This window comes from Engraulis encrasicolus, chromosome 8 (assembly GCF_034702125.1).
Source record: "Engraulis encrasicolus isolate BLACKSEA-1 chromosome 8, IST_EnEncr_1.0, whole genome shotgun sequence".
Lineage (NCBI taxonomy): Eukaryota > Metazoa > Chordata > Actinopteri > Clupeiformes > Engraulidae > Engraulis > Engraulis encrasicolus.
This window is the reverse complement of record NC_085864.1, coordinates 21,012,569-21,036,213: the sequence shown is the minus strand read 5'-3', so window position 1 is coordinate 21,036,213 and position 23,645 is coordinate 21,012,569. Positions and strand designations below refer to the sequence as shown.

The window sequence follows — 23,645 nt, the reverse complement described above, 5'->3', positions numbered from 1 at the left end:
AACGCATTGAGTTGAGTCGAGTCGAGTTGAGTTGAATATACTTTATTACCTCACGAACACGCCAGAAGAGACCAAAGCTACAAAGAGTCACTGGAAGTGTGTTCATAGTGAGAGCGACATGAGAGGCTTCAGACTCAGAGTATGTCTGTTAAAAGCAGAATGCAAGCATTCTGACCTTCCAATTGGCTGCGGTACAGTAGCTGTCGCAGAACCGCATCATAGCAAATTAGCATAATAGTCGCTGAAGTTCGACTGCAGTAAACTGTCGCTCAAGTCCCTCAAATCTCTTGCCTGGCTCTTGCCCGACCTGTAGTTCCGCACAGCTATGTGAGCTCCTATCAAATCTCCTCTAGTCACCCAAATTGCTTTTGTCTCTTCTTTCGCCAGCTCCTCCGTACAAAGTCAATCACTTCCATCGCATGTGTCGCTTCTGGTGTATTCTTGTATTGCCATTAGTCTCCAAAGGGGAAATCATTTTTCAACCTGAGCATCCACACAACAACAATAGTAAGATAGTGGGACAGTGACATCCATTAATATAACAGTTACAATTCATATGTATCGTGCTGCTGGTCCACCACTGAGCATTTTAGAGCAGACAGTGTGGAGGGTTGGTTTGCAAATAGAGATGTCATTTAAGACATACACATATGCCAGTTAGTCTGAGAAGTGCACAAGACTGACAAGACGGAGTCTAATGCCTAGAGTCAATTGCTGTCAGAAACACTTTGAAGTTTGATTGTAGGGTCAAACAGGGTGAGGTAGAGAACCTCACTAAAGCAAACACACACACACACACGCACGCACACACACGCACGCACGCACGCACGCGCGCGCGCACGCACGCACACACACACACACACACACACACACACACACACACACACACACACACACACACACACACACACACACACACACACACACACACACACACACACACACACGTGTCCACACACACTCCCCACTCCTCCCCCTGTTGTGCGTGGAGGCCTTTGTGTCCTCCTGAACGTCTGTGTTTGTTGCTCAGGCCAGAGGCCAAAGGCCATGTTGATATCTTCTGCAGATGGTGATGCTGACGCGATGCTCAAAGCCTTCAGCAGCTTTTTGGTCCCTGAGATCTGTTCAGGGCTGGACTGGCCATCTGCCATACTGGGCATTTCCCAGTGGGCCCTGCAACCTCGTGGGCCCCTATTTTCAGAAATGTTTAAAACATTTTTTTTTAAAACATTTCTGAAAATAGGGGCCCACGAGAATGCGGGGCCCACCAGTGAGTCAGTTCTAATTATGAGGGGCCCCTTTAAGCCAAAAGTGCCTGGGCCCTATTTCTCCCCCAGTCCAAGCCTGGATCTGTTTAATCTTAGTTGCTCTGTGGTCTGCGGTCGTATGCTGCAGAATTGCCCTCCAGCTATACAGGTCCTGTTGTCCCACCCCTGGCTGGAACCCACTTCAGGCATGCATTTATGGAACTGCACCATACATTTAACCCTTTAATGCACGCCGTACCTCCAGTGGCAAGCTGTAATAGTCATTGAAAAATTAAGTACCATAGTACTACAATACTATGACGTTACACTGGGCCTTTAGTAATGCACTACGACTTGGTCATTTCCATTCTGGTAACTGCAGAGTAATAACGCCATGTCTTAACGGGTTAACCCTTTGAGGAGAACATTCTCCACCTCCCATAGAACTCTGTCTTTAAAAATCCTGCAAAAGTGCATTGTGACATCATAGTAAGAACTCAACAACTTTGATAAAATTCTAGTCTCAGTATGTGTGGTACTCCTGAAATGGAGTTTAAAACGGGGCATTCTCGCACAGCACTCCTCACATGTTTGCAATCATGCAGAGACCTTTGATGGGGATCGTCACACACAGCTGAGGCATACATTGCTGAATCCCCTCGTGTGCTTCATGACCTTACTCGTGAAGTCTTACAGACAGCTCCAGGTGATAAAAGAGGGGATAACCATCCCATTGCCGGCTGTTCTTTGCTAGCTCTCTGTGGCCCATTTAGAGACAAGCGGACCCTTGAGGGGATGCGGCTCGGGAGGGGAGGGGTTTTGCAAGAGTTTAGGTCAAAGCCGTATTTTACTTATATCTGTCATGGCTGGAAGATAAGTAAACGAAAGTAAACGAAACATCTTATTTTCCTAACGTGTGCCGCTAAGTGTTTTTCTGTTGCCTGCGGCTGAGCTCCACTGTTCGCCCCTGCCTGAGATTTCCTTCATAAACATGGCCCCACCCCAGGACCTCCAACCAGGGCTGGACTGGCCATCTGGCATAGCGGGCATTTCCCGGTTGGCCCCGAACCCGTCTGGGCCCCTCACATTTTCAGAAATGTACACACTTTTTTTACATTTCTGAAAATAGCAGCCCACGAGTCAGTTCTGTGCTGCTAATTCTGAGTGGACCCTTGAAGCCAAAAGTGCCCGGGCCCTATTTCTCCCCTAGTCCAATCCCTGCCTCCAACCCCCTCACCCTTCAACAGGCTGAAGGCCCCACTGTGCCTGGCGTGATAGCTGTGCTTGTAAACCTTCTACTCCCTCACCATCACAATTCCCCACCCCAGCCTCCAGCCTCCAGCCTCCAGCCTCCAGCCTCCTGCCTCTCTCTCCTTCTGTGCATATCAGCTCATGTGACATAGACTGCCTTGCTCATGGAAGAAGGAGGGGGGGAAATGGCAGGATCCTCCATGGACCTTTCAAGAACAGGTGTTAATGGTGCTGGCTGCTTACCTTTTTTTCCACAGCCGAGATCTGTGCATTGAAATTAGAGAACAGTTAGGAGGCTCCGTGCAGGAGTCCTTGGTGTGGACCAGGGGTGGGAGGTGGGCTGGGAGTGTTGACACGGTCTTGTTTCCTTGCAGCTTGTTTCCTTGAGCTGCCGCAGCGTTCAGTATTGAAGACATGGCATACAAAACCACAGTGAGATGGGTTGACGCATAAGGGCGGTTTAAATTCCAGCCCTTGTGGGTTTCAGCATATTCATTGCTTTGTATTTGTTTTGTTTATTTGTTTGTTTGATTGATTGATTGGTTGTTGCTTTTTATTTCGAATTAGTTATGATGAGGTATAAATGCTCATGGGTTCACTGTTGAGCTGACTTTATGGATGACCTGGGTAGTCAAACAAAGGGGCTTTGTTATTCTTTATATGCTGGCTCTGACTGAATGTTGTGGAATTGATAAACAGTGTGTCTACTCATACTTGGCTCACCATCTATTACTAGAACAGAGAGAGAGAGAGAGAGAGAGAGAGAGAGAGAGAGAGAGAGAGAGAGAGAGAGAGAGAGAGAGAGAGAGAGAGAGAGAGAGGATAATGATCTTGTCATCTTCCATCAGAGAGGGTAACATATCTGTGTGTAATGCATCCAATTCTCCATGTATGTATAATTGTACAAATTAACAAATGAATGTTATATTTTGGCCGTGCAATCACCTATTTGTCATGGAAATAAAGCTTGCTGGCCTAAAGTGAAGTGAGAGAGGCGGGTTTTAGGCTATCTGAGGTGGTGTGAGCCTGTGTCCTGAGTGGCAGATGGGGGAATAACCCACTCAGGCCTCTGCTGCTCCCTGACAGCGTGCCCCCATTGTTGGCGGCCGCGTTCCATTCTACAGCATCCCCAAGGTTCCGGGAATCTCAAATGTCAGCCAAACCAAATGAGCTCAAATATCCCCCTCGAAAAGCCTGTGATCTCTCCCGTTCTCTGTTGGCCTCTACCCTACCCACCTTCCCCCTTTCTCTCTCTCTCTCTTTCTCTCTCTCTCTCTCTCTCTCTCTCTCTCTCTCTCTCTCTCTCTCTCTCTCTCTCTCTCTCTCTCTCTCTCTCTCTCTCTCTCTCTCTCTCTCTCCTGCCAATTTTCCATCATCCTTTTGTTTTCTGTTCATTCTACCCTCTAATGCCTATTTGCGATATTAACTGTGGTCCCAGTTTAGCTTCTCTTGTGTTCCCTCCTGCTCCCAGGGTTTTCTTGGACAGCTTAGTTCCATCAAAGGAAGAGAAGGAGGAGCTCTCTTTTTGATAAACAGTAGTTGGATAACAAAATCCCATGGTCTTAATTTAGGACTCCGTTTGAGTGTTCGTCTTCATTGTGCCATGCACGTACAGGCTGCATTAACCCATTTTAGTCTGATGACTCGCACAGTATGTTGTTTTACCTTTGATGCCTGGAGTGACATATACGCACCATTCAGGCTCTTGAGATTTTGGCTGTTTAAATAAAAATGTGGGCATGTTACAGCTGAATTAACACATTATAATGAAAGATGAGGGTCTGAATGCAATCATGTTTCATGTTTTTATGTGCATCAGAGGCTGAGATATTTAGGCTTTTATAGGCTGAGGGCAACTCTCCCAACAAGGGCTTAGGCATTCAGAAGGTGTTTTTGACGGAGCTTTAGGCATCAATGGGTTAAAACACCCATAGCCTCTGACTACCTTTTCCACTCATTCTCTCTTCCATACAATCAAATTGCTTGTTGAACATCACAGCAGGCACAGCTTGTTTTGACATGTAAAGTTTTTAAAAAAAATGTTTTTTTAACTTTTTATAGTTTTCAACCAGTATCTCTGCATTGGACGATTCCAAGCATGAAATAACCAACATCAGCACTGAAAATATTTTGAATTCTAACATGGAAATTGCTTGAAGTGTCAAGTCCATGCACTGGCATCCCAATATTTCCCCAGCTGCCCAAATATTCAGGAACATAGGCCTACCTTTTGTCATCAGCAAGTTTTGTACTGAACCTTCACCTTTATAATGGATGATGTGTCTGTGATTGCTTTCTAGATGTGGCTGACAGATCTACAGCAATCTGAGCCAGGTTATAGCCAGGTGATTGGCTGGTTGATTGATCACCTGATTGAATACATGAGTTCTAAATTTTTCTTTCCCCCTGACTGCGTGAAACCAGCTGCGCACAACTCAAGACATTTGCTCACATTGTTGGCTGCCAGTGTCTTGCCGTGTTTACAAACACGGCAAACCCATGTACCCAGGTAAAACAAGGTCACTGGTTGAATATGCAGCACTGGAATATAACTAATAATTCCAGGTTTCCCATCACTCATTCTAAGCATGTTCGGTAGCTATGAAACGGCCTGCCCTAGGCTCAGACTAGTCCAGTGGAGTAAAAAGGCAGCTACTGTATCCACAGTGACCAGAAGCAATCACAGCAGCTCTGAAGTAATCTCACTGATGCCTTTGCCTCATCCCATCCCAGCAGGGGAACACACAGTTGAACTTCATTTTCTCCATCTCGTGCGGACTGCAAAAGCAAGTGGAGGGCAAGGGCTTTGCTGCGTCCTCCTCCGCTTCACTTTATCCAGATATTTTATTGTTCCCCTCTGATAATCTGATGACGCATTCCCAGGGACGGGGGGATTTGTTGTTCCTGGAAGGTGGATAGAGGTGCCTTTCATGTGGCAGGCAGAGCAGAGTGCGCTCAGTCTGCCAGGGTGCGTCTGGATACTCCTAGCTCCCCACTCCTCTCCCTCCCATTTCTCTTCACGTCTATCCTACCGTTCAGCCTCCCTATTCCCTTAGCTCCATTGGAGGCCAGCTTGCTGAAGCGGTGGTGACCTATTAAGGACTCAAATCAAAACAATGATTTTTGTCAAGATTGTATTTGGTCTTTTAGACTTTATTAGTGAGAGGACAGTTTGAGAGAGACAGGTCATGTTTGAGAGAGAGAGACGAGGAAGGGTCACCAGAGGACCTGGGCTGGAATCGAACCCGGGTTGACCGCATAGTAGACGAGTGCCCTACCGTTTAGCCATAGCTAAAACTCAGCATATACTGCACGGTCGGTCTATAGAATCTGTCAGATTCCCTTAGTTTCCCGTAATTCCAACAGAGGCAGCTTTCAAAAGTGGTGGTCACCTACTTTTCAAGATTCAAAACAAAACAAGCAAAACAGAGAAGCAGCAATGCATGCTCGATGTGCAGCAGGATATGCGCAGACCAGAACTTTCTCAGATGTCAGTTTATCTGAAACTGCGAAAGAAGTGACATCTCTGAGGAGAGAGAAGGCATCCGCACACCTCTTATCAGCGGGCACTGCAAGGGAGGGAGTGAGTGTGTGGAGATGCTCTCAAACAGGGATGGGCTGGGGTAGAAATAGGGCCCGGGCACTTTTGAATTAAAGGGACCCTTCATAATTAGCAGTGCAGAACTGACTCACCGGTGGGACTTGAACCCTTGTGGGCCCCTGTTTTCAGAAAAGTAAACTTTTCTGAAAATAGGGGCCCACAAGGGTGTGGGACCGACCGGGAAATGCCCGCTATGCCAGGGAGAAGCCCGCTATGCCAGATGGCCAGTCCAGCCCTGCACTCAAATCAAACACGTGCTTCAAGCAGAGCATAGGAGGACTTCAGAAGGGGCTTTTCGGCAATCGGCACATGACTCTTTTCCACCACAGGCCTGGAGCGATGCCATAAGGGCCGAAAAGGAGCAGAGTGCTCAGCAAGACGCACGCACACACACATGCACACACACACACACACACACACACACACACACACACACACACACACACACACACACACACACACACACACACACAGAGTGCTCAGCCAGCGTGTGCGCATACACACACACACTCACTCACATCACAGGCGCACACAAGCATGCACATGCATGCATGCACTCACACACACACACACACACACGCACACACACAGAGTGCTCAGTCAGTGTGCGCGCACACACACACACACACAGACACACACACACACGCATGCACACACAATCCTGCAAGTTTTTTCACGGTCAAAAAAGGGATGAGATTTGTCTTTCTCTCTCTCTCTCTCTCTCTCTCTCTCTCTCTCTCTCTCTCTCTCTCTCTCTCTCTCTCTCTCTCTCTCTCTCTCTCTCTCTCTCTCTCTCTCTCTCTCTCTCTCTCTCTATCTAGCTCTCCCCCAACGGGGTATATCCAGCTGTTAGCGGTCTGCTCAGTTTCGACTCTGAGACTCTCACTCTGTACTCTGTGCTGTGTATAGCATTCCTCTTGTCTGAGCTCACCTGGCAACACTCGTCGGCCTCTTTACTGACTGACTGCATCACACAGTCAGGAATGTACTTTTCCCTACTGCGTCCGTGTATAATTTATTATGTGTGTGTGTGTGTGTGTGTGTGTGTGTGTGTGTGTGTGTGTGTGTGTGTGTGTGTGTGTGTGTGTGTGTGTGTGTGTGTGTGTGTGTGTGTCTGTGTGTCTCTGTGTGTGTGTGTGTGTGTGTGTGTGTTTGTGAGTGTGTGTGTGTGTGTGTGTGTGTGTGTGTGTGTGTGTGTGTGTGTGTGTGTGTGTGTGTGTGTGTGTGTGTGTGTGTGTGTGTGTGTGTAGCAGGCAGTGAGTATGATATGATCCTGCTTTCCTAGTACGTGTTTACAAACTATGGGAGTCGTATACAGTACCAATATACTGTATACACATCCATGCCACGCTTTCTGTGTATGTGTATAATTTATTGTGTTTGAGTACGCAGAGCATGAATTTGATTATGATCGTGTCTTTCCAAGTGTGTGTGTACACATGCAAGTGGAACACGGTCCCATACAGTAGACTATGCGTTTTTTTCTAATATGTGCATGCATGCCAAACACAGTGACAATTACAGTATCCTCAACGAATCCTCAGTTGCCATTGTTGAGAACCCCTCAAGGTTCTCAAAAGAAACCTATAGGTGTTTGGAGGAATCCCAAGGTTTCCTTAAAGCGTCCACAGAGAACCTTTAGAGGTTCCTTTTTATGAGTGGCAAACTGAAGAACCCCTAAATGCCTTTTGAGGAACTGACTAAAACCATGGCAGAACCCCTGAGGGTTCTGGTTCTTTCCAAGAACAGATTCTTCAGAGAATCTTTAGGCTTCCTCAGGGACGTTTTGGGTTCTCCCTACGGAACTTTTTTTCTTTTTTTTACAGTGTATACACACAGCACACATGGCTGTAGGTTAGGGTAGAAGATAGAATTACTCTCACAGTCCCCCTCTATCATCTCTCTCATCCATCACATTCAGCATTTCATTTTTCCACATTTAAGGTTTGCATGTGCACAGTATGTTCCTTTTTCATATTATTTTTCATATTTGAACAGTTTCAGTGAGAGAAAACAAAAGTGTTGAGTGCATGCTTCATTTTTTCCCGAAGTCTTTTATTAACCCCTTAGTGTACCTAATTGTTACCAAAATGGTAATGACCAAGTCTTTATCGCTTACTTAAGACTCTGTGCATTGTCATAGCAATGGTGTTATGCTGTAGTTGAGTGTTTTCAGCAAAGGGTGAATATGCCCGTCAACGGGCCCTGCTGCAGTAAGAGGCTACCTGTCGAGATTGCTCAAGCACCACAAAGTACGCTGGGCTGGTTATAGAATACAGGACATTTTCTGGTGACCAAGCAGTGCTCTAGGGCCAATGCTGTTACTTTGTATTAGTTGACTGGCACACAATTTAGATGGCCTTTGTTTTGGTCCCAGTCCAGCTCTGCTACATCCTAGCCTGGCTATCACCACACTGAAGTGAAGTGAAGTGAAGTGAAGTGAAGTGAAAGCCCAACTGGAGAACTCCAACTCCCATTGTCATTGTGACACAACACGCCACTGCACACAAGTGGAACACGGCACATAACAAAATTGCATTTATGCCTCACCTGTGCAATGGCGCCCGAAAGGGAGAGTACCTCTGTCATGGTGGAGGAGGATGGGGGAGAGCACTGGTTAATTATTCCCCCCACCAACCTGGCAGGTTGGGAGTCGAACAGGCAACCCTTGGGCTACAAGTCTGACGCCCTGACTGCTTACCCAAGACTGCACCACAAGTGAGTCTGGGAACTATACCGGGGAGGTTGATTTAAACTATTTAAAATACTACAATGATTGATGGAGAGCTGGTTTTGCATATGGAGTTGGATCAGTAAACAGACTACAAACTTCTGTTTGTCTAATAATATGTCTTGCCCTCCCTCCTTGTTCTGTGGTTGGGATCCCAAACGTAGGCAAAGATGTCAGTCTGAGTTTCCATGCTCATCTTCAGATCGGAACAATCGCAAAAGGCAGCATGGGAATTCTGAGCATAGCTGGATCCTAAAGGTTGCCTTACCATAAACAGATTACTTTAGTTACTGTCTAAAAGATAGTGCTAATCCCCAAATAACATGGCTGGCATAGTATTGCTAGATATTGCATGCTGCTAATTGCATTCATGACAGTTGGCTCTTTGGGCTTATCTGTAAAAAGTCACTGCGTGCCACGGCATTATTACCCACATCATGGCTTTGCCTCATGATAGGATTCCATAACTTTCGTCTCATGAGCGGTGACCTGACCTGGCCTGCACGGCCCCAGTCAGGACTGTTGACCACTTTGACTGGGCCCGGCGGGTCACAATCTGAAACGGCTCCCCTCTCAAGGCATATAATGTAGTCAGGGGCGCAGCAGCAAATTGTGGGCCCTACGTACAATCAACTCCAATGGACCCCCTCGGCCATATATCTACATAAATCCAAAAACGTGTGGGCCCCCTATCTACATGGGGCCCTGGTGACTCATTCACACTTAACCCCCCTCTACGGCACCCCTGAATGTAGTCGGGACCCAATTCTACCCCTAGCCTCTTCCCTGGGCCCAGGAAAACTGACCCGTTTGTCCCTCCCTGATGACGAGCATGGTCCCAGTCTCCAGGCGGTGGATGGGTTGCACTGCAGACTGGTCAGCTGCAGCTGCTGCCTCGGTCTCCACAGCGTGACCTTTAGTCAGCAGGGGTGGTTTTAAACAGGGGCCAGGGTGGGCCAGGCCCCCTTTAGAATTGTTCCTGCCCCCCCTATGGCCCCTGCGCCGAGCAGTCGATGATATAGCTTCTCAGCTTTTAATGCAATTCATGTCATACATTTTATTTGCTTCAGATGCTTAAGCAGGTGTTTTTGGAAGGTGATTTAGGCAACAATCGGTATAGAAAAGACAGATATCTGGCAAAAGTTAAGGTCGAAGAATAAGGTATGGGGGCCCCCCTCAAAAACATGTTGGCCCCTCTCTGTTCCCCCCCTGGTAATTTTGTTCTAGATCCGCCACTGCTCCACAGCGTGACCTTTACGTGTGGCCAGCGTTGCCAGCCTCGTTGGCATGAGGCTTCAGGGAAGGCAGCTGGACTCGCCAGCGCCTGAATGTATTGGGGACCGAATTCTGCCCTCCACCTCCTCCCTGGGCCCTGGACAACTCACCCACTTGCACCACCTCACTGGCATCAGGTTTAGTCCCAATCTCCAGGCGGTGGGTGGGTGGGTTGCACTGCAGACTGGTCTGCTGCAGCTGCTGCTGCCTCTGTGTCCACAGCGTGACCTTTACGTGTGGCCGGCTTTGCCAGACTCGTTGGCATGAAGCTTCAGGGAAGGCAGCTGGACTCGCCAGCGATGTCACAACAAACACAGCAAAGCAAAGCAAGCACGCCATGGCAACAACACCAACTCTTGATAGTGAGCTATTTTCACCCCTACGGCCTGTCAGCGGCACATGGCTCCGTGTTTTGGGGGCTATATTTACAGACTGGTCCCGGGCCCATTGTGAAAACACAATACTGTACTGTAAATAGATCTGAAGAATCCCCAGCAGAGCCGTGGCCAATCATTTGGAAATGTAACCCTGCTGTGCTGGGTTGCCAAATCCATTCACCAAATCCCAGCCGTGGTGCGAGTTGTAGTGAAAGGCAAAAGGGTGCTGCGAGAGCAATATGTTTGTTAGACGAACGTTGCTGGAGTGGGAAGGTCTGCTGATTTTGAGCAGAACACATTCTTTCATCCGCTGCCACAAGTTAAGTCTGTAATCACGTTAGGTCCCATGAGTCCCTTCATACGCCTTTTTCGTCTTTGAGCATTTTCCAGTCCATAATTAGTTTTGTCGAATAAGTTGTGAATTAACTTAGGCCGACTGCAATGGGGTCATCCATGTCGTGTAGTTCAGAAGGGCAGAAATGATCAAAGAATCTTGTGTTTATGATGTACACCAGTGTTTCCCAAACAGGGGGTTTGGAACTAGGTGGTCGTGGAGGTCCTGCAAGGGGGTCACAGAGAGTGAAAGTGAAAAGTGAAGTGAAAGCCCAACTGGGAAAGTCCAACTCCCATTGCCATTGTGACACAGCACACAAGTGTTCACTGCATACAGCACACAACGAAATTGCATTTATGCCTCACCCATGCAAGGGGCCAGCCCCCAATGGCACCCTAAGGCAGCAGTGTGACGGGACAGTACCATCATGCTCAGGGTACCTCAGTCATGGAGGAAGATGGGGGAGAGCACTGGTTAATTACTCCCCCCACCAACCTGGCGGGTCGGGAGTCGAACCGACAACGTCTGACGCCCTGACGGTCCGCTTACCCATGACCGCCCCCGAAGGGAATGCTTGCAGAAAGAGGTCTGGCGATAAAGCCAGGCTGTAATATACTATGCAAATTGTTGACGAAATGTTTTGTCTGTTTCTGTTTAGAGTATCGAGAGAGAGGAGCCCATTGAAGTAGATCAAGCCCCCACAACCACAGGCTTGGAAAATGGCCACACACCAATGTCAGGTAACCAACCTCAACATATCACAACTGCTGTTACATTGCTTCCTGTTAGCAAGCATTTTGTTACGTTTATGTTTTTTGAATGTAGACATAACAACTATGGCATAACATATTTATTTGACATGAAAATGTAAAAACAAAGCTTAACATACTGGTTAACCCCTTAAGACGCGGCTTTATACATTTGTTGTTACCAGTATGGTAATGACCAAGTCGTGGTGCATTACTAAAGGGCCTGTGTTGTGTCATGGTATTGTAGTGCTATGGTAGTTACATTTCAATGACTATTACAGCGTGCCTCTGGAGGTACGGCGCGCATTAAGGGGTTAATACATTCAATAGTATGTACATACAGTACTTTGCATGCCCAACACTAACCCTTACTTAGCTTAAACATATGGCACAGTGTCAGCACTTAGTGCTACATATTCAAGCAAATTTTAAGCAAGTGGACTTAAACTAACGTCCATTGCCCCACATCTTGACAACAGTCATAATAACAACCAACTCTTTACTTATCAGTTCCATCACACCATCATAACAGTGATAAAATGTCATAAATGTGCCATTAATGCCTATTTTCCACTGGTGGTTTTCTGGCAGGCCTACAGTTCGACAAAACGTGACTCGGCCGCCACTTTTTGCTTTTCAATTGGGCACGACACAGCTCAAGAAGTGCAAAAAGTGACAGCTGAGTAGCACCGCGTTACGCTGTAGACCTACCAGAAAACCGCCAGTGGAAAGCAGGCATAAGTATCAAGTTGACATTGTTTATGACACTTAAATGACTATGTCTTGTCTTTCCACCAATAGAAAGCACCCCAATGGCCGAGAGGGAGAGCTCTCCGCCTGGCCGTGACTTCCGTGCTCCGCGTCCGATGGCCATGCCCCACCTGCCCATCACGGCCACCACCAAGACCGCAGACCCATCCGCCTCCGCTGTCATGAGGAGCCCTGACTCCCCCAGTAGCCCCACCATGCGTTCTCTGCCCTCCTCCATCGCAGACCTGCAGTCCTACAGCGACCACCACCACCACACCGCCATGGACAACCAGCCACTCGCCATGACGGAGTCGCCCGTTCACCAAGGTGGGTTGAGCATCCCCAATGTCCAATGAGCTGTGAAAAGGTCATGGGTCATGGTTCATCATGTATACGCTATATGGACAACCAGTCACAGACCATGACAGAGTCGCCCGTGCGTTCATATCACCTGTGTTTAATGGTTGGGTATTGCTAATGCCCTTAGCCTAGTAGACTAGACGAGCCCATCTAGCACCCAAAAATAAATTTGCCTGGATAGTTGGTCTAGGCCTGTGGCCTGTACTACGCATGGAGTACAACCAACCCAGAGGTAACCCAGGATTAACTTGTTTAAACCTGAGTTGACAAAAGTATATCTCCATTAAGCAACCACATAGGGTTCATGTACTGTACTGCTCTCTCTACTTTCTACATGGTAACTGTTTAAAAATATCTATATATATTATTTATTTCACTTTCGCCGGCTGTTATTATCTGTAATTTCTGACTGATGTTCACCCATTTCAGCCCCTACTGTGAAGACGTGGAGTCCTAGCCCCATCAGGACAATGGGATCCCCTCGGTTATCAGGTGAGAAACAAAGCTACGGTACTTAAACTTACTCTACACATGCAACAACAACAACAACAACAACTAAAACTACAACAACAACAATCATAAACATAGAACTTGTATAGCTGTCTTCCAAGCCATCTCAGATCAGCCCCAAATTTGTGTGAGCCATACGTACATACCAATATTGTGGCAACATTTCAGAACGATTATGTGCGTGGGCTGGCAAAATGACTTTGCAAAAAAGCGAATGAACACATTTTCAAACAAACAAAAACGCATTGTAAAAACACAACCTCATTTAACTGCATGTCACTTCTTATTTTCCTTCCAGAAAGAACAGCCTCCGCACCTGCAAAATCTGTGACATATTCAGGACTAGCCCAGCAACACAATGACAGGTTGGTTCTTGGTTTTATTTGGGTTCATCCCATTTATCCTCTTTCATTTTATCCTGAGACGTGCACTAATGCGACCACGCAATCTTACTTTAACTGCTGTATGGATTGAGAGTATTCAGTAATGCATACGAGTCCATTGTGTGGCTTTGAGAAACGTACTATTGTCTATTTTCCACTGCCGGTTTTCTGGGAGGCTCACAGCTCGACACAGCAGCACGACTCAGCCGTTACTTTTTGCTTTGCGGTTGAGCTGTGTCGTGCCTATTTGAAAAGCAAAAAGTGGCAGCCGAGTCGTGATGTGTGCAGCTATAGGCCTACCAGAAAACCGGCAGAGGAAAAGAGGCACTTGAGGCTACTGTACCTACAACACTGCATATTCTCTGCATGGACGGGACTGTGTTGACCCATGCACTCAGTGCCGCTGACTTTTGTCGGGCCTAGGACAAAGTCATTTGAAAGGGCACCTGATCCAATACATACAATGTATTTTGGGCCCCTTCTCTCCCTAGGTCCGGGACAACTGACCCCTTTGTCCACCCTTGTCGGCTTCCCTGCATGCACTTATCGTATGCCCTTGGTTATCACTATGGGGCATCTGACCAGAGAGTTACTAGCCAGGCTGTGCCCTCCTAGTGACGCAACACTTTCAGCGTTGCAACTAGTCAGGTCAAAAGCAATGCAAGTACTTTCTGAGTTCCCGAAAATACGGGAACTCCTCCCACTTTTTCGGTAAGCAAACAACCATAAGCAAACCAAGAGAGGCGGGTCAACCATGCCGTTTGGGAAATGTTAATCATTATGCTCTTGGTCAGACCAAGTCTCGAAGAGATTTGACCGTCGATGATAATCAGGCTAGAGAGTTACAGCTTCAAAGCTGATCTTGGTCAAAAGGAAGAAAATGGAAGAAGATCCATGGTGGCTGAAGAGCCTTTGAGCAACACACCCCAAACCCCACATTGCTCCACAGACTGTAACCAACACCCTGTAACAACAGTGAGTCGCTTTGGATAAAGGTGTAACACAGTGGTTCTCAACCTTGACCTCATCATAAGCTTCCCAACGCCCCCTTGACCTCATCATAAGCCTACCAACGACTTGTAATATCAAAAAATAAAATGTACTAATGCACCTCATTGGCAACTGAGCACCGCCCCCTCTCAGTTGTATCCTTCTCAACGCCCCCCTAGGGCTCCCCAATGCCCCCTGGGGGGCTGTAGCGCCCCCGTTAACACAATGTGTCATACTCTTCACTGATGTACAGTGGTTTTTTTCTATTTATTCCAGAGGTCAGGATGGAAATGGGGACACCCCCTTCAGCCGGGTCCCAGAGCGGAGGCGTGAACTAGTGAGGTCACAGACGCTGCCACGGAACATTGGAGCCCAAGCACGGCGCTCCATCTTCGAGAGGCTCGACTCTGAAAATAACAGGTATTTTGTGTTTCTATGCTCAAAGCTCAAAACCTATAACATTTAATCATAACTGGAGAGTACTCATGTCACTTTTTGTGACATCTAACGTTTCCATCTTCTCTTCTCTTCTCTTCTCTTCTCTTCTCTTCTCTTCTCTTCTCTTCTCTTCTCTTCTCTTCTCTTCTCTTCTCTTCTCTTCTCTTCTCTTCTCTTCTCTTCTCTTCTCTTCTCTCACTACCAGCAGGCCCAAACCAGTTGACTCGAAGCCTAAACTTAAACGCTCTCAAAGCTTTGGCGTGTCAAGTGCCAGCAGCATCAAGGCAATCCTGCTAGAGTGGTGCCGCTCCAAAACCATTGGATACCAGGTGAGAAGAAGTGCCTCTGGCCCTATACCGTGGCTTAATGGTAGGGCACTCGTCTTCGAATCCAGCCCGGGTCCTTTGCCGACCCATCCCCGTCTCTCTCTCTCCCAACTCTCTTCCTGTCATTACTTCACTGTTCTATCAAAATAAAGTCCAAAAAGTCAAAAAGAGAGAGAGAAGAAGCGCCTCTAACGTGGACCATCAGCATAAAGAGGGTCAGTTTAAAACAGACATAAACCACCAGAGCAATCGCAGATGGCAACTTGGCCCCCTGGCCACTGATATATGGTGAGTCTTCCAATATGCGGACTCCCTTCCTCCCTCCCTTGCTCACTTGCCTCCCTGTGGCCTCGTGATGACGTCACCGACAACAGAATTGTGTTTCAATATCTTGCAAAAGCTCACAAAGGGGTCAGTTGTCCCGGGCCCAGGGAGAGAGGGGGGGCCCAAAATTGGGTCCTCTTTACATTGTACTGTATGTATTCGATCGGGTGACCTTTCAAATGACTTTACCCCGGGCCTGGCAAAAGCTGTCAGCGGTATCCCTCATCTCCCCTTCAGCTCACAAAGGGGTCAGTTGTCCCGGGGTCAGGGAGAGGGGGGGGCTATTTACATTCTATGTATTCGATTGGGTGCCCTTTCAAATGACTTTGTCCCGGGCCCGGCCAAAGCTGTCAGCGGCCCTGCTGTAGCCTATCCCTATCCCTCATCTCTCCATCAGCCTCAGCTCTACACTCTGCCAAGCATTCCATGTGGCTTTGGTTAAACGGAGGGTTGTCATGGTCAAGGCAAATTTAAGGGTTGAGGGGGAAGGAGATGTAAACATTGGGGTTGAAGACCGATTGGCCCTCCACAAACATGACAACTTTGATTTTCTTATTGACAAGCTGAGGATTTTATTTGCCAGAGAGAGCTGAAAGGCGAAGACAAAAAGCGGCTGAAAAATTACACCAGTTCAAAAAGGGACGTCGAAATCTGTCTGAGGGCAAGCAGTTCAGAAACATTCAGAAATTCCATGTGTGTTTTTACCATTAAGTCAGAGAAAGTGAAACGCTTAGTGCGGACATTCCATAATAAATATTGAACTGCTGGTTCAGTGTTTTTACTTTGGTTTATGGTTACCCGCAATTCGCCTCATCCATTTCTTATCCCACTTGTCTTCCTGGGCAGTCATGGGTAAGTGGTTAGGGCCCTCAAACTTGCAGCCCAAAGGTTGCCGGTTTGACTCCCGACCCACCAGGTTGGTGGGGGGAGTAATTAACCAGTGCTCTCCCCCATCCTCCTCCATGACTGAGGTACCCTGAGCATGGTACCGTCCTGCCACATTGCTCCCTTTCGGACGCAATTGGGGGCTGCCCCCTTGCACGGGTGAGGCATAAATGCAATTTCGTTGTGTGCAGTGTTCACTTGTGTGCTGCGTCTCATCCATTTCTTATCCCACTTGTCTTCCTGCAGAACATCGACATCCAGAACTTCTCGTCCAGCTGGAGTGATGGTATGGCCTTCTGCGCTCTTGTCCATTCCTTCTTCCCCACCGAGTTCGACTACAATGTGCTGACACCTACTGAACGCAAGCACAACTTCGAGATGGCTTTTGGCATTGCAGAGTGAGTGCATGTACTCATTTTTTAATATACACTATGTATGAGCTTTTTAGATGCGTCCTAGCATCTCTATAAGAGTGTTTGTCCGTCTGTCGGTCCGTCCGGCCGTCGGTCTGTACGTCTGAAACGCTTTATTTCAATTGTTATTCCCTCCTGTGTCCACAAGGTGGCAGTGCATAGACGGACGCATCTTTGGCCGCCTGTCGGGCTTGTTCATAAGACATTACAGGAAATGAGTGGGAGAGAAACATGGCGTAAGGGGTGTTGTGGCTCTATGAGCTAAAATGCCACACCATTACACCTGTGACCCAGGGTCGATTCTGATCCGAGGTCCTTTGCCCATCCTTACCCCCTCTCTCTCCCTTATTTCCCGTCTCTCTCAACCGTCCAGTCTGATTAATAAAGGTGGAAACACCCAACAAATATTTCTAAAAAATAAAGATGGGGAAAGATTGGAAAATGACCTGAACCGGATTCAAACCAGGGCCAAGTTGCGCATTTGGTGCCTTAGAACAGTGCGCCCCAACACCCCCCTTATTAGGATTTTCAAATGTGATTTTCACTCTGATTTCCATCACTCAGATCTTGAGTTTTTTCATGAACACAAAGTAACTTGGAGATGTGCATTAGGCATATAAGCCACAACATGGATTCAGAAGCTAAAATCCCGTTTCACATATCCTAAAACAAGTCCAACAAAGATGCGTCCGTCTATGCAGAGGGGCCCTAAATCTGCCGCCTTGTGGACACAGGAGGGAATTACAATTCAAAGAATGTGTTTCAGACGGACAGACAGAGAGACAGACAGACAGACAGACAGACAGACAGACAGACAGACAGAGGGACAGACAGGCGGACGGACATACCCTCTTATAGAGATGCTAGGACGCATCTAAAAATGACAAGGTTGGACCTGTCTAAGTGGTGGAATATGTGTCACTGGGTCATACCTTCTGAGTCCAGGTTGCCCATTGCTACACAGTAATGTATCCTGGATTAGAATTTTTCAATGTGATTCAACCATTATACGCACAGCATTTGGGTAATTCCAATGCACAAAATGCATGAATGCTGGTGATTGTAGGACTGTGTATATAGCAGCACATTGCTGATTTATTGGTGGAGTCCTACGGTATAATGCATAGCTTGATGAATAACAACCATACAAATGAAGTACATAATTTACTCCCACTCCCTCCCTACGACACACACACAGACAGACACACAGACACACAGACACACACACACACACACACACACACACACACACACACACACACACACACACACACACACACACACACACACACACACACACACACCTCTTCCTCACAAATCACACGCAGCAGTAGTCATTACCATACACCAGAGGGAAGGATGGCGGTTGGAGTTACAAACTTTCCACTGCATGTCTTGTCTGGAGCGCCTGCACCCCACATTTAAAAGTGAGAGACTGTGCCAGTCAATATCTGTCTAGCAGGCAGACTCCCGGGTCCGGGTCCACCAGCCTCCTCCTCAGGGCTGCTGCTAGACATAAGCAGAGTGCTTAGGGCAGGGGTTCCCAAACTTTATCATGATAAGGCCCCCATATAGCTGTGTATTCCAGCCAAGGCCCCCAGCCAAAATTTTACTTTGGTATATTTTTCCTGCCAGCCTTCCACGCCCCCCCTGGCATCCCCTTGCGGCCCCCACTTTGAAAACCACTGGCTTAGGGCACCAACCAGTGGTTGGGGCACTAACCACTTTGCCCCCAAAATTTGGGGCCTCTTAAATTGAGATTGACTAAAAATGTTACGAAATAATTATAAAATATTAAATTATTACATTACAAAAATGATGAGGGGGCCCTCCTCACTAGTTATGCTTAGGGCCTCCAAATCCTTAGCAGCAGCCCTGCACCTCCTTGGCCCCACAGTCTTAAACCCTGACATCATCCCACCACCATCTTCCCAGCTCCAATAAATCCTCAATGTTTCCTATACTCCAATCGCAAACAGCACTGAATGCAAACTTTTCATAAACTGTTTCTTTTTTCCCAGTTGTTTCATATACATAGTTTTTTCATTTATAAACATTAGTGTTGTGAGGAGGGGCAAGATGCTGAGCAGCTAACCACGCAAGCTCATTTTTTTTGACTGATAGATTCCAACAATCAGAGGTTGAACAGTGCACAACCAGGGTTGCGTAGCCAGGGGTTGTTTACAAACGGTAAACCCATGTATATGATGAAGTAAAAAAAAAAACCTCTGTGATGTTTGTCTGTTTCAGGGCAAAGGCTGGCTGTGATCGGCTCATCGAAGTGGAGGACATGATGGTGATGGGCCGCAAACCAGACCCCATGTGCGTCTTCACATACGTCCAGTCCCTTTACAATCACCTGCGCAAGTTTGAATGAACTTCAACTCACCAAGTTGTTGGTAGAGTAGTGTAGTATCCTCCACCGATAATCTGATGGACTGTTCACCAAGAGATCAAGAAGGAACAACACTGCCCCCTTGAGGATGAAACTGTCTCCTACAACGCATTGTGATCGGAAGCCCACTGCAGATCGAAAGCAGTGATGGGGCACCTGGACTTGACAGCTCTAATCCGGTGCCACATATTCCAAAATACATGGTTTCACCTGTCCAAAATAGGTCAACTGGGACAGGTAAAAGTAGGTCATTTGGAATATGTGACACAGGATTGTAACTTCTGAGTCCAGTCGCTGGATGGAAGGTTCTTCCACAGCAAGTAAAACAAACAAATGGGCTTGTGACTGTTAAGAGTTTGTTTGAGCAGCATGCGATGGAGGAGCGTTGCTGCAAGGCTACTCATTGCCACTGTGTGCTAATTGTGCCTTATGCATCATGATATTGAGTGATGCTTCCAATCACCACCAATTAGGTGGTCTTGAAGAGCTTCTTTAGGTTTTTTTTTCTTTTTCAAAGTTTGTATCACTTTTCTATCTGTGGTGTGTGAAGAGAATTCTATTTATCTGTATGTTGTGAGCAGCCTGTAACCTGTACTTTCTGCCTCCACCACGCGTTTTTAAAGCTCTGAACAGATGTTATCTCCCACCACGCCTACACAGACTGCAGCGGATGACCAGTTTGACAATTTGTCTATTTTCTGACTGAGTAAAGAAACACTTGGATAGTGTGATGTTTCGTTTTGCCTTTCTGATGAACAATAAAGGTTTACAATAAATCCTCCAATGATACAGAAGTTCTTTTCAAGCTCTCCTGAGCAGGGGCGATTCTAGACCAAAATGACCAGGGGGCCGAGGTGGAGCCATTCTTTTTTCAGGGGGCACATCCATTTGCAAAAGAGATACACATACATTTTTCATGTCATGAATACATAATAAGTGGATCGCACTCAGGTTCTTCTTTTCTTCTTTTTTATTTTTTGTTATTTACATAGCAGCAGAAGTGTAGACAAACGTTTCGGCTGTTGCCTTCTGTCTACACTTCCGCTGCCATGTAAATAACAAAAAATAAAAAAAGAAGAAAGGAAAGAAAGAAGAACCTGAGTGCGATCCACTTTTTCACATTCCAAGTTATTCAACTGGAGACGCACCACACGGAAGAGCGCGGTGTATCTGAACTACTACTTATGAAAAAATAATAATAAAAATGTATATCATGTCGCACAGGGGCCACATCAGGGGCCAGGAGGAAATCTACAGGGACCCTGGCCCACTCTGGCCCCTGTCTAGAACTGCCCATGCTCCTCCTGAGTGACAAAGTCTATGCTCTTTTACTGATGATAGCCGACTGGTCAGCGGAAATGTGTAAATCCTATCAAATTGGAGGAACATAACATGGGGACACACCTCAGTCGTGGGGGGAGGGGATGATGATGGCTATAAGAGCAGGTTGGGAGATGATTAAATCATTCACACAAGCCAGTCAGTGCTGTGGATATCTTATTATAAAACATTCTTTCTGCATTCTGAACAAGTTTAGATCAGACACTCTGCAGCTTGGAAAAAATGAATTTCAATGACCTTTTTACTAACCGGAACATTTTCAAAGGTAGGTCATTTTCCTAACCCTTGACTTTAAAACCATTAATAAATAACACTTCATGTGTTTCGATCATAGTGCGAAATAATAATAATAATTTAAAATAATTTTCTGAAATTATTATTATATTTAGGCCTACACGATTTTTTTGATTTTTTTGTTGTTTTATTATAAGGCGCCTAGGTCTACTATTGGTATTATTATTTCTGTTTTATTTTTTTTAACTACACATCTTTTTTTGTCAAACAAAACAATCGACAACTTTTTTTTTTTTTAAAGCCCTAATTTGAAGCAAAAACGCTATCTATTCATCAATTCACCCCAGACTATTGTAGTTTTATGAGAGCATCTGTTATAAGAAAGTTTCAATTATCCATCAGATTTGAATGGAAGTGTGCACTCTTCACCTGCGCTTGAGCGGAGCTTCGCAGAGGGCCACCGGAAAAGAAAGAGGACCATCTTCAGCCGAGCCCAGCTGTCCGAGCTGGAGCAGGCCTTCGCCATGACACCATATCCGGACATCACGCTTCGGGAAAGACTAGCCGCGTTGACACGTTTGCCGGAGAGCAAGATACAGGTTTGAGACCTTACATTTTGCTTTGCATTATTCCAGTCATGTGCTTTTTAGATGAATAGTAACTAGTCTCCTTTTGTAAAGCCACCTTGGGTTACTTGAAAGGGGCTATATAAAACCAAGTCACTAAATTAATAACCCCTTTGGATTATTGACTGTTTTGCGTCTCCTCATTCTTGTTTATTATTATTATTATTATTATTATTATTATTATTATTATTATTATTATTATTATTAGGCCTATTATATTTATGTATGTGTTGTGGGGCCCCTTGGTCCCTTACATGCAGCCTTCACAGACTTTGGGTCAGCTGTTGTGATAAATGTGCTATGTATAGAAATAATTTTGACATGACTTTTTGACCTTCCTAGGTGTGGTTCCAAAACAGACGTGCACGCAGTATCAAAAGCACCAGACCCGTCAAACAGACAACAGGCACATCTGGCCACATCTCTGGGAGTGGCACTTCAGATTCCCAGTTTCTTCTAAACAACTTCAACTCCTCAGGCGGGTTTGAAATAGGACTGTGCAGCAGATCACATCAAGATCGTGTGGAAGGCCAACCGCATCATACACAATGGGTCAAAATTCACAGCAGCCCCTTGGCCCAAGAGGTGTACTCCCGGGCACCTAGTAACTTTGCGGAGCGTCTGACATGGGACACCGATCATAACATGCATCTGGAATCTACTGGAGTCTCAGGATCCACTGGTGGCCAAGCTCAATCATCTGCAATGAACACGCAGGGTTACTCTCAACCTTGCTCAGTCACCACCACAGGGTACTGCCACCACCACCATCATCACAACAAGGCATATTCTGTGCCCAGGTCAAAGGCCAGATACTCCCAGCTCACAGAGGAACAAACTATTCCTCCATATCCACAACAAGCTTACTGGGATGAGGCCAAGGGGCAGGGACACCTGATTGTCGGAAGCCAGACCTCAATGGGATACATATCTGACTTGATCTACAATGCAGCGGTCGTAACCAACTTTATGGAGTTTTAGGGTGTTTTCACACCTGGTCTCTCTCAGTCTCAGCCACTGAAACGAACTCTTAACCATACTGCGACCAAGACCTCACTTTTAGGTTCACTTACAGAGGACCAAGTTTGTTTCACTTACTGTATAGAGGACTGTGTGTGAAAATGCCAATAGTATGTCCCTGAACCTATTGTGCTATATGCAGACTGTTCGTTTTAGATGTGTGTACACAATTTGTGGTGTAACTGTACCTGTTTTTTAAGTGCTACATAGTGTAGGGATGTTTTACCTGTGTTAAAGAAGGGTGTGCATGTAATTTTTTATCGTATTTTTCATGTCAAGCGAAAGGTTAGTGCTGGATTAAAATTCTTTGTGGACAACGGGGCTGACACAAGAGAAATTATTATTTTTTCACAGTAGTAACAAAAAAATACTGTCCTCTGAGTGCCAGTGGTCAGACAAATAAGAAAAAATAAATTAAAAACTACAAAGATCAAGGAATATCAGCTTACTGACTCTTTAATTCGAGCTGGATTTAGGACCGGCCTCCTGTGCAGTGACCTGAGTACATGTATGACCAGGGGCTCATACCTCACCGTCCTGCTGGTCAGTAGATCCCAGCATATCATAATCATCTCTAAGGCCAAATAATCTTCAATCAATCCTTAATCCGGGTGTCAAATCTCAGTTCCGAGACAAACACTTTTTTTTTACAGTCACAATGTAGTTACATTGTCTAATCTTGCACGGACATTACACAATCACTTGTTATTTATTGATACGAAAAAAAGAGATAGATTAAAATGACACAGATTAGGTGGGGGCACAGTGGTAGATCCCTACTTAAGGGTTGTATTAAATGCGAATCATTGCCAGGGACACCTGTAGTCGGAAAAATATAATTTGATCGCTACACATGTTTTCCCAATGAATGTTGTTGCGGCGTGTTTCCTAAACCCATCTGTGCATAAAACCCATCAAATGAGATTAGTAGCTCTCAGCAGGTCACATCAATTACCTACACATGCGATAGGATCCAAGAAGAAACCACTGAAAGAGTAAATAAATCTGAAATAAAAATGACTTATTTACTTCCAAAAGCCTTCAAGTCTTTGGAAGATGTTGAAGCAAGGCCAGTGGTGCACATA

At 46.2% G+C, this 23,645-nt stretch overlaps 2 protein-coding genes across 3 annotated transcripts in view; both read left to right on the top strand.

Moving 5' to 3' along the window:
• The window catches only part of smtnl (smoothelin, like), a 29,419-nt gene extending 9,190 nt beyond the window's left edge, over window positions 1-20,229 (top strand). The window contains exons 2-9 of one of the 2 annotated variants that reach the window (XM_063205150.1): window positions 11,475-11,556; window positions 12,367-12,642; window positions 13,105-13,167; window positions 13,484-13,550; window positions 14,835-14,978; window positions 15,205-15,325; window positions 16,778-16,929; window positions 19,195-20,229. In XM_063205150.1, the coding sequence (XP_063061220.1) occupies window positions 11,475-11,556; window positions 12,367-12,642; window positions 13,105-13,167; window positions 13,484-13,550; window positions 14,835-14,978; window positions 15,205-15,325; window positions 16,778-16,929; window positions 19,195-19,321 (1,032 nt within the window). In that variant the 3' untranslated portion in view covers window positions 19,322-20,229. Of the gene's footprint in view, window positions 1-11,474; window positions 11,557-12,366; window positions 12,643-13,104; window positions 13,168-13,483; window positions 13,551-14,834; window positions 14,979-15,201; window positions 15,326-16,777; window positions 16,930-19,194 lie in introns of both variants that reach the window. The other variant, XM_063205149.1, reaches the window with a different exon arrangement.
• A 540-nt stretch (window positions 20,230-20,769) lies between these two features.
• Window positions 20,770-22,725, top strand: LOC134454839 (homeobox protein SEBOX-like). Its single transcript, XM_063205997.1, has 3 exons — window positions 20,770-20,785; window positions 21,296-21,513; window positions 21,883-22,725. The coding sequence occupies exons 1-3, from the start codon at window positions 20,770-20,772 to the stop codon at window positions 22,519-22,521; spliced, it is 873 nt and encodes a 290-aa protein (XP_063062067.1). The 3' UTR covers window positions 22,522-22,725.
• Window positions 22,726-23,645: the final 920 nt, after the last annotated feature.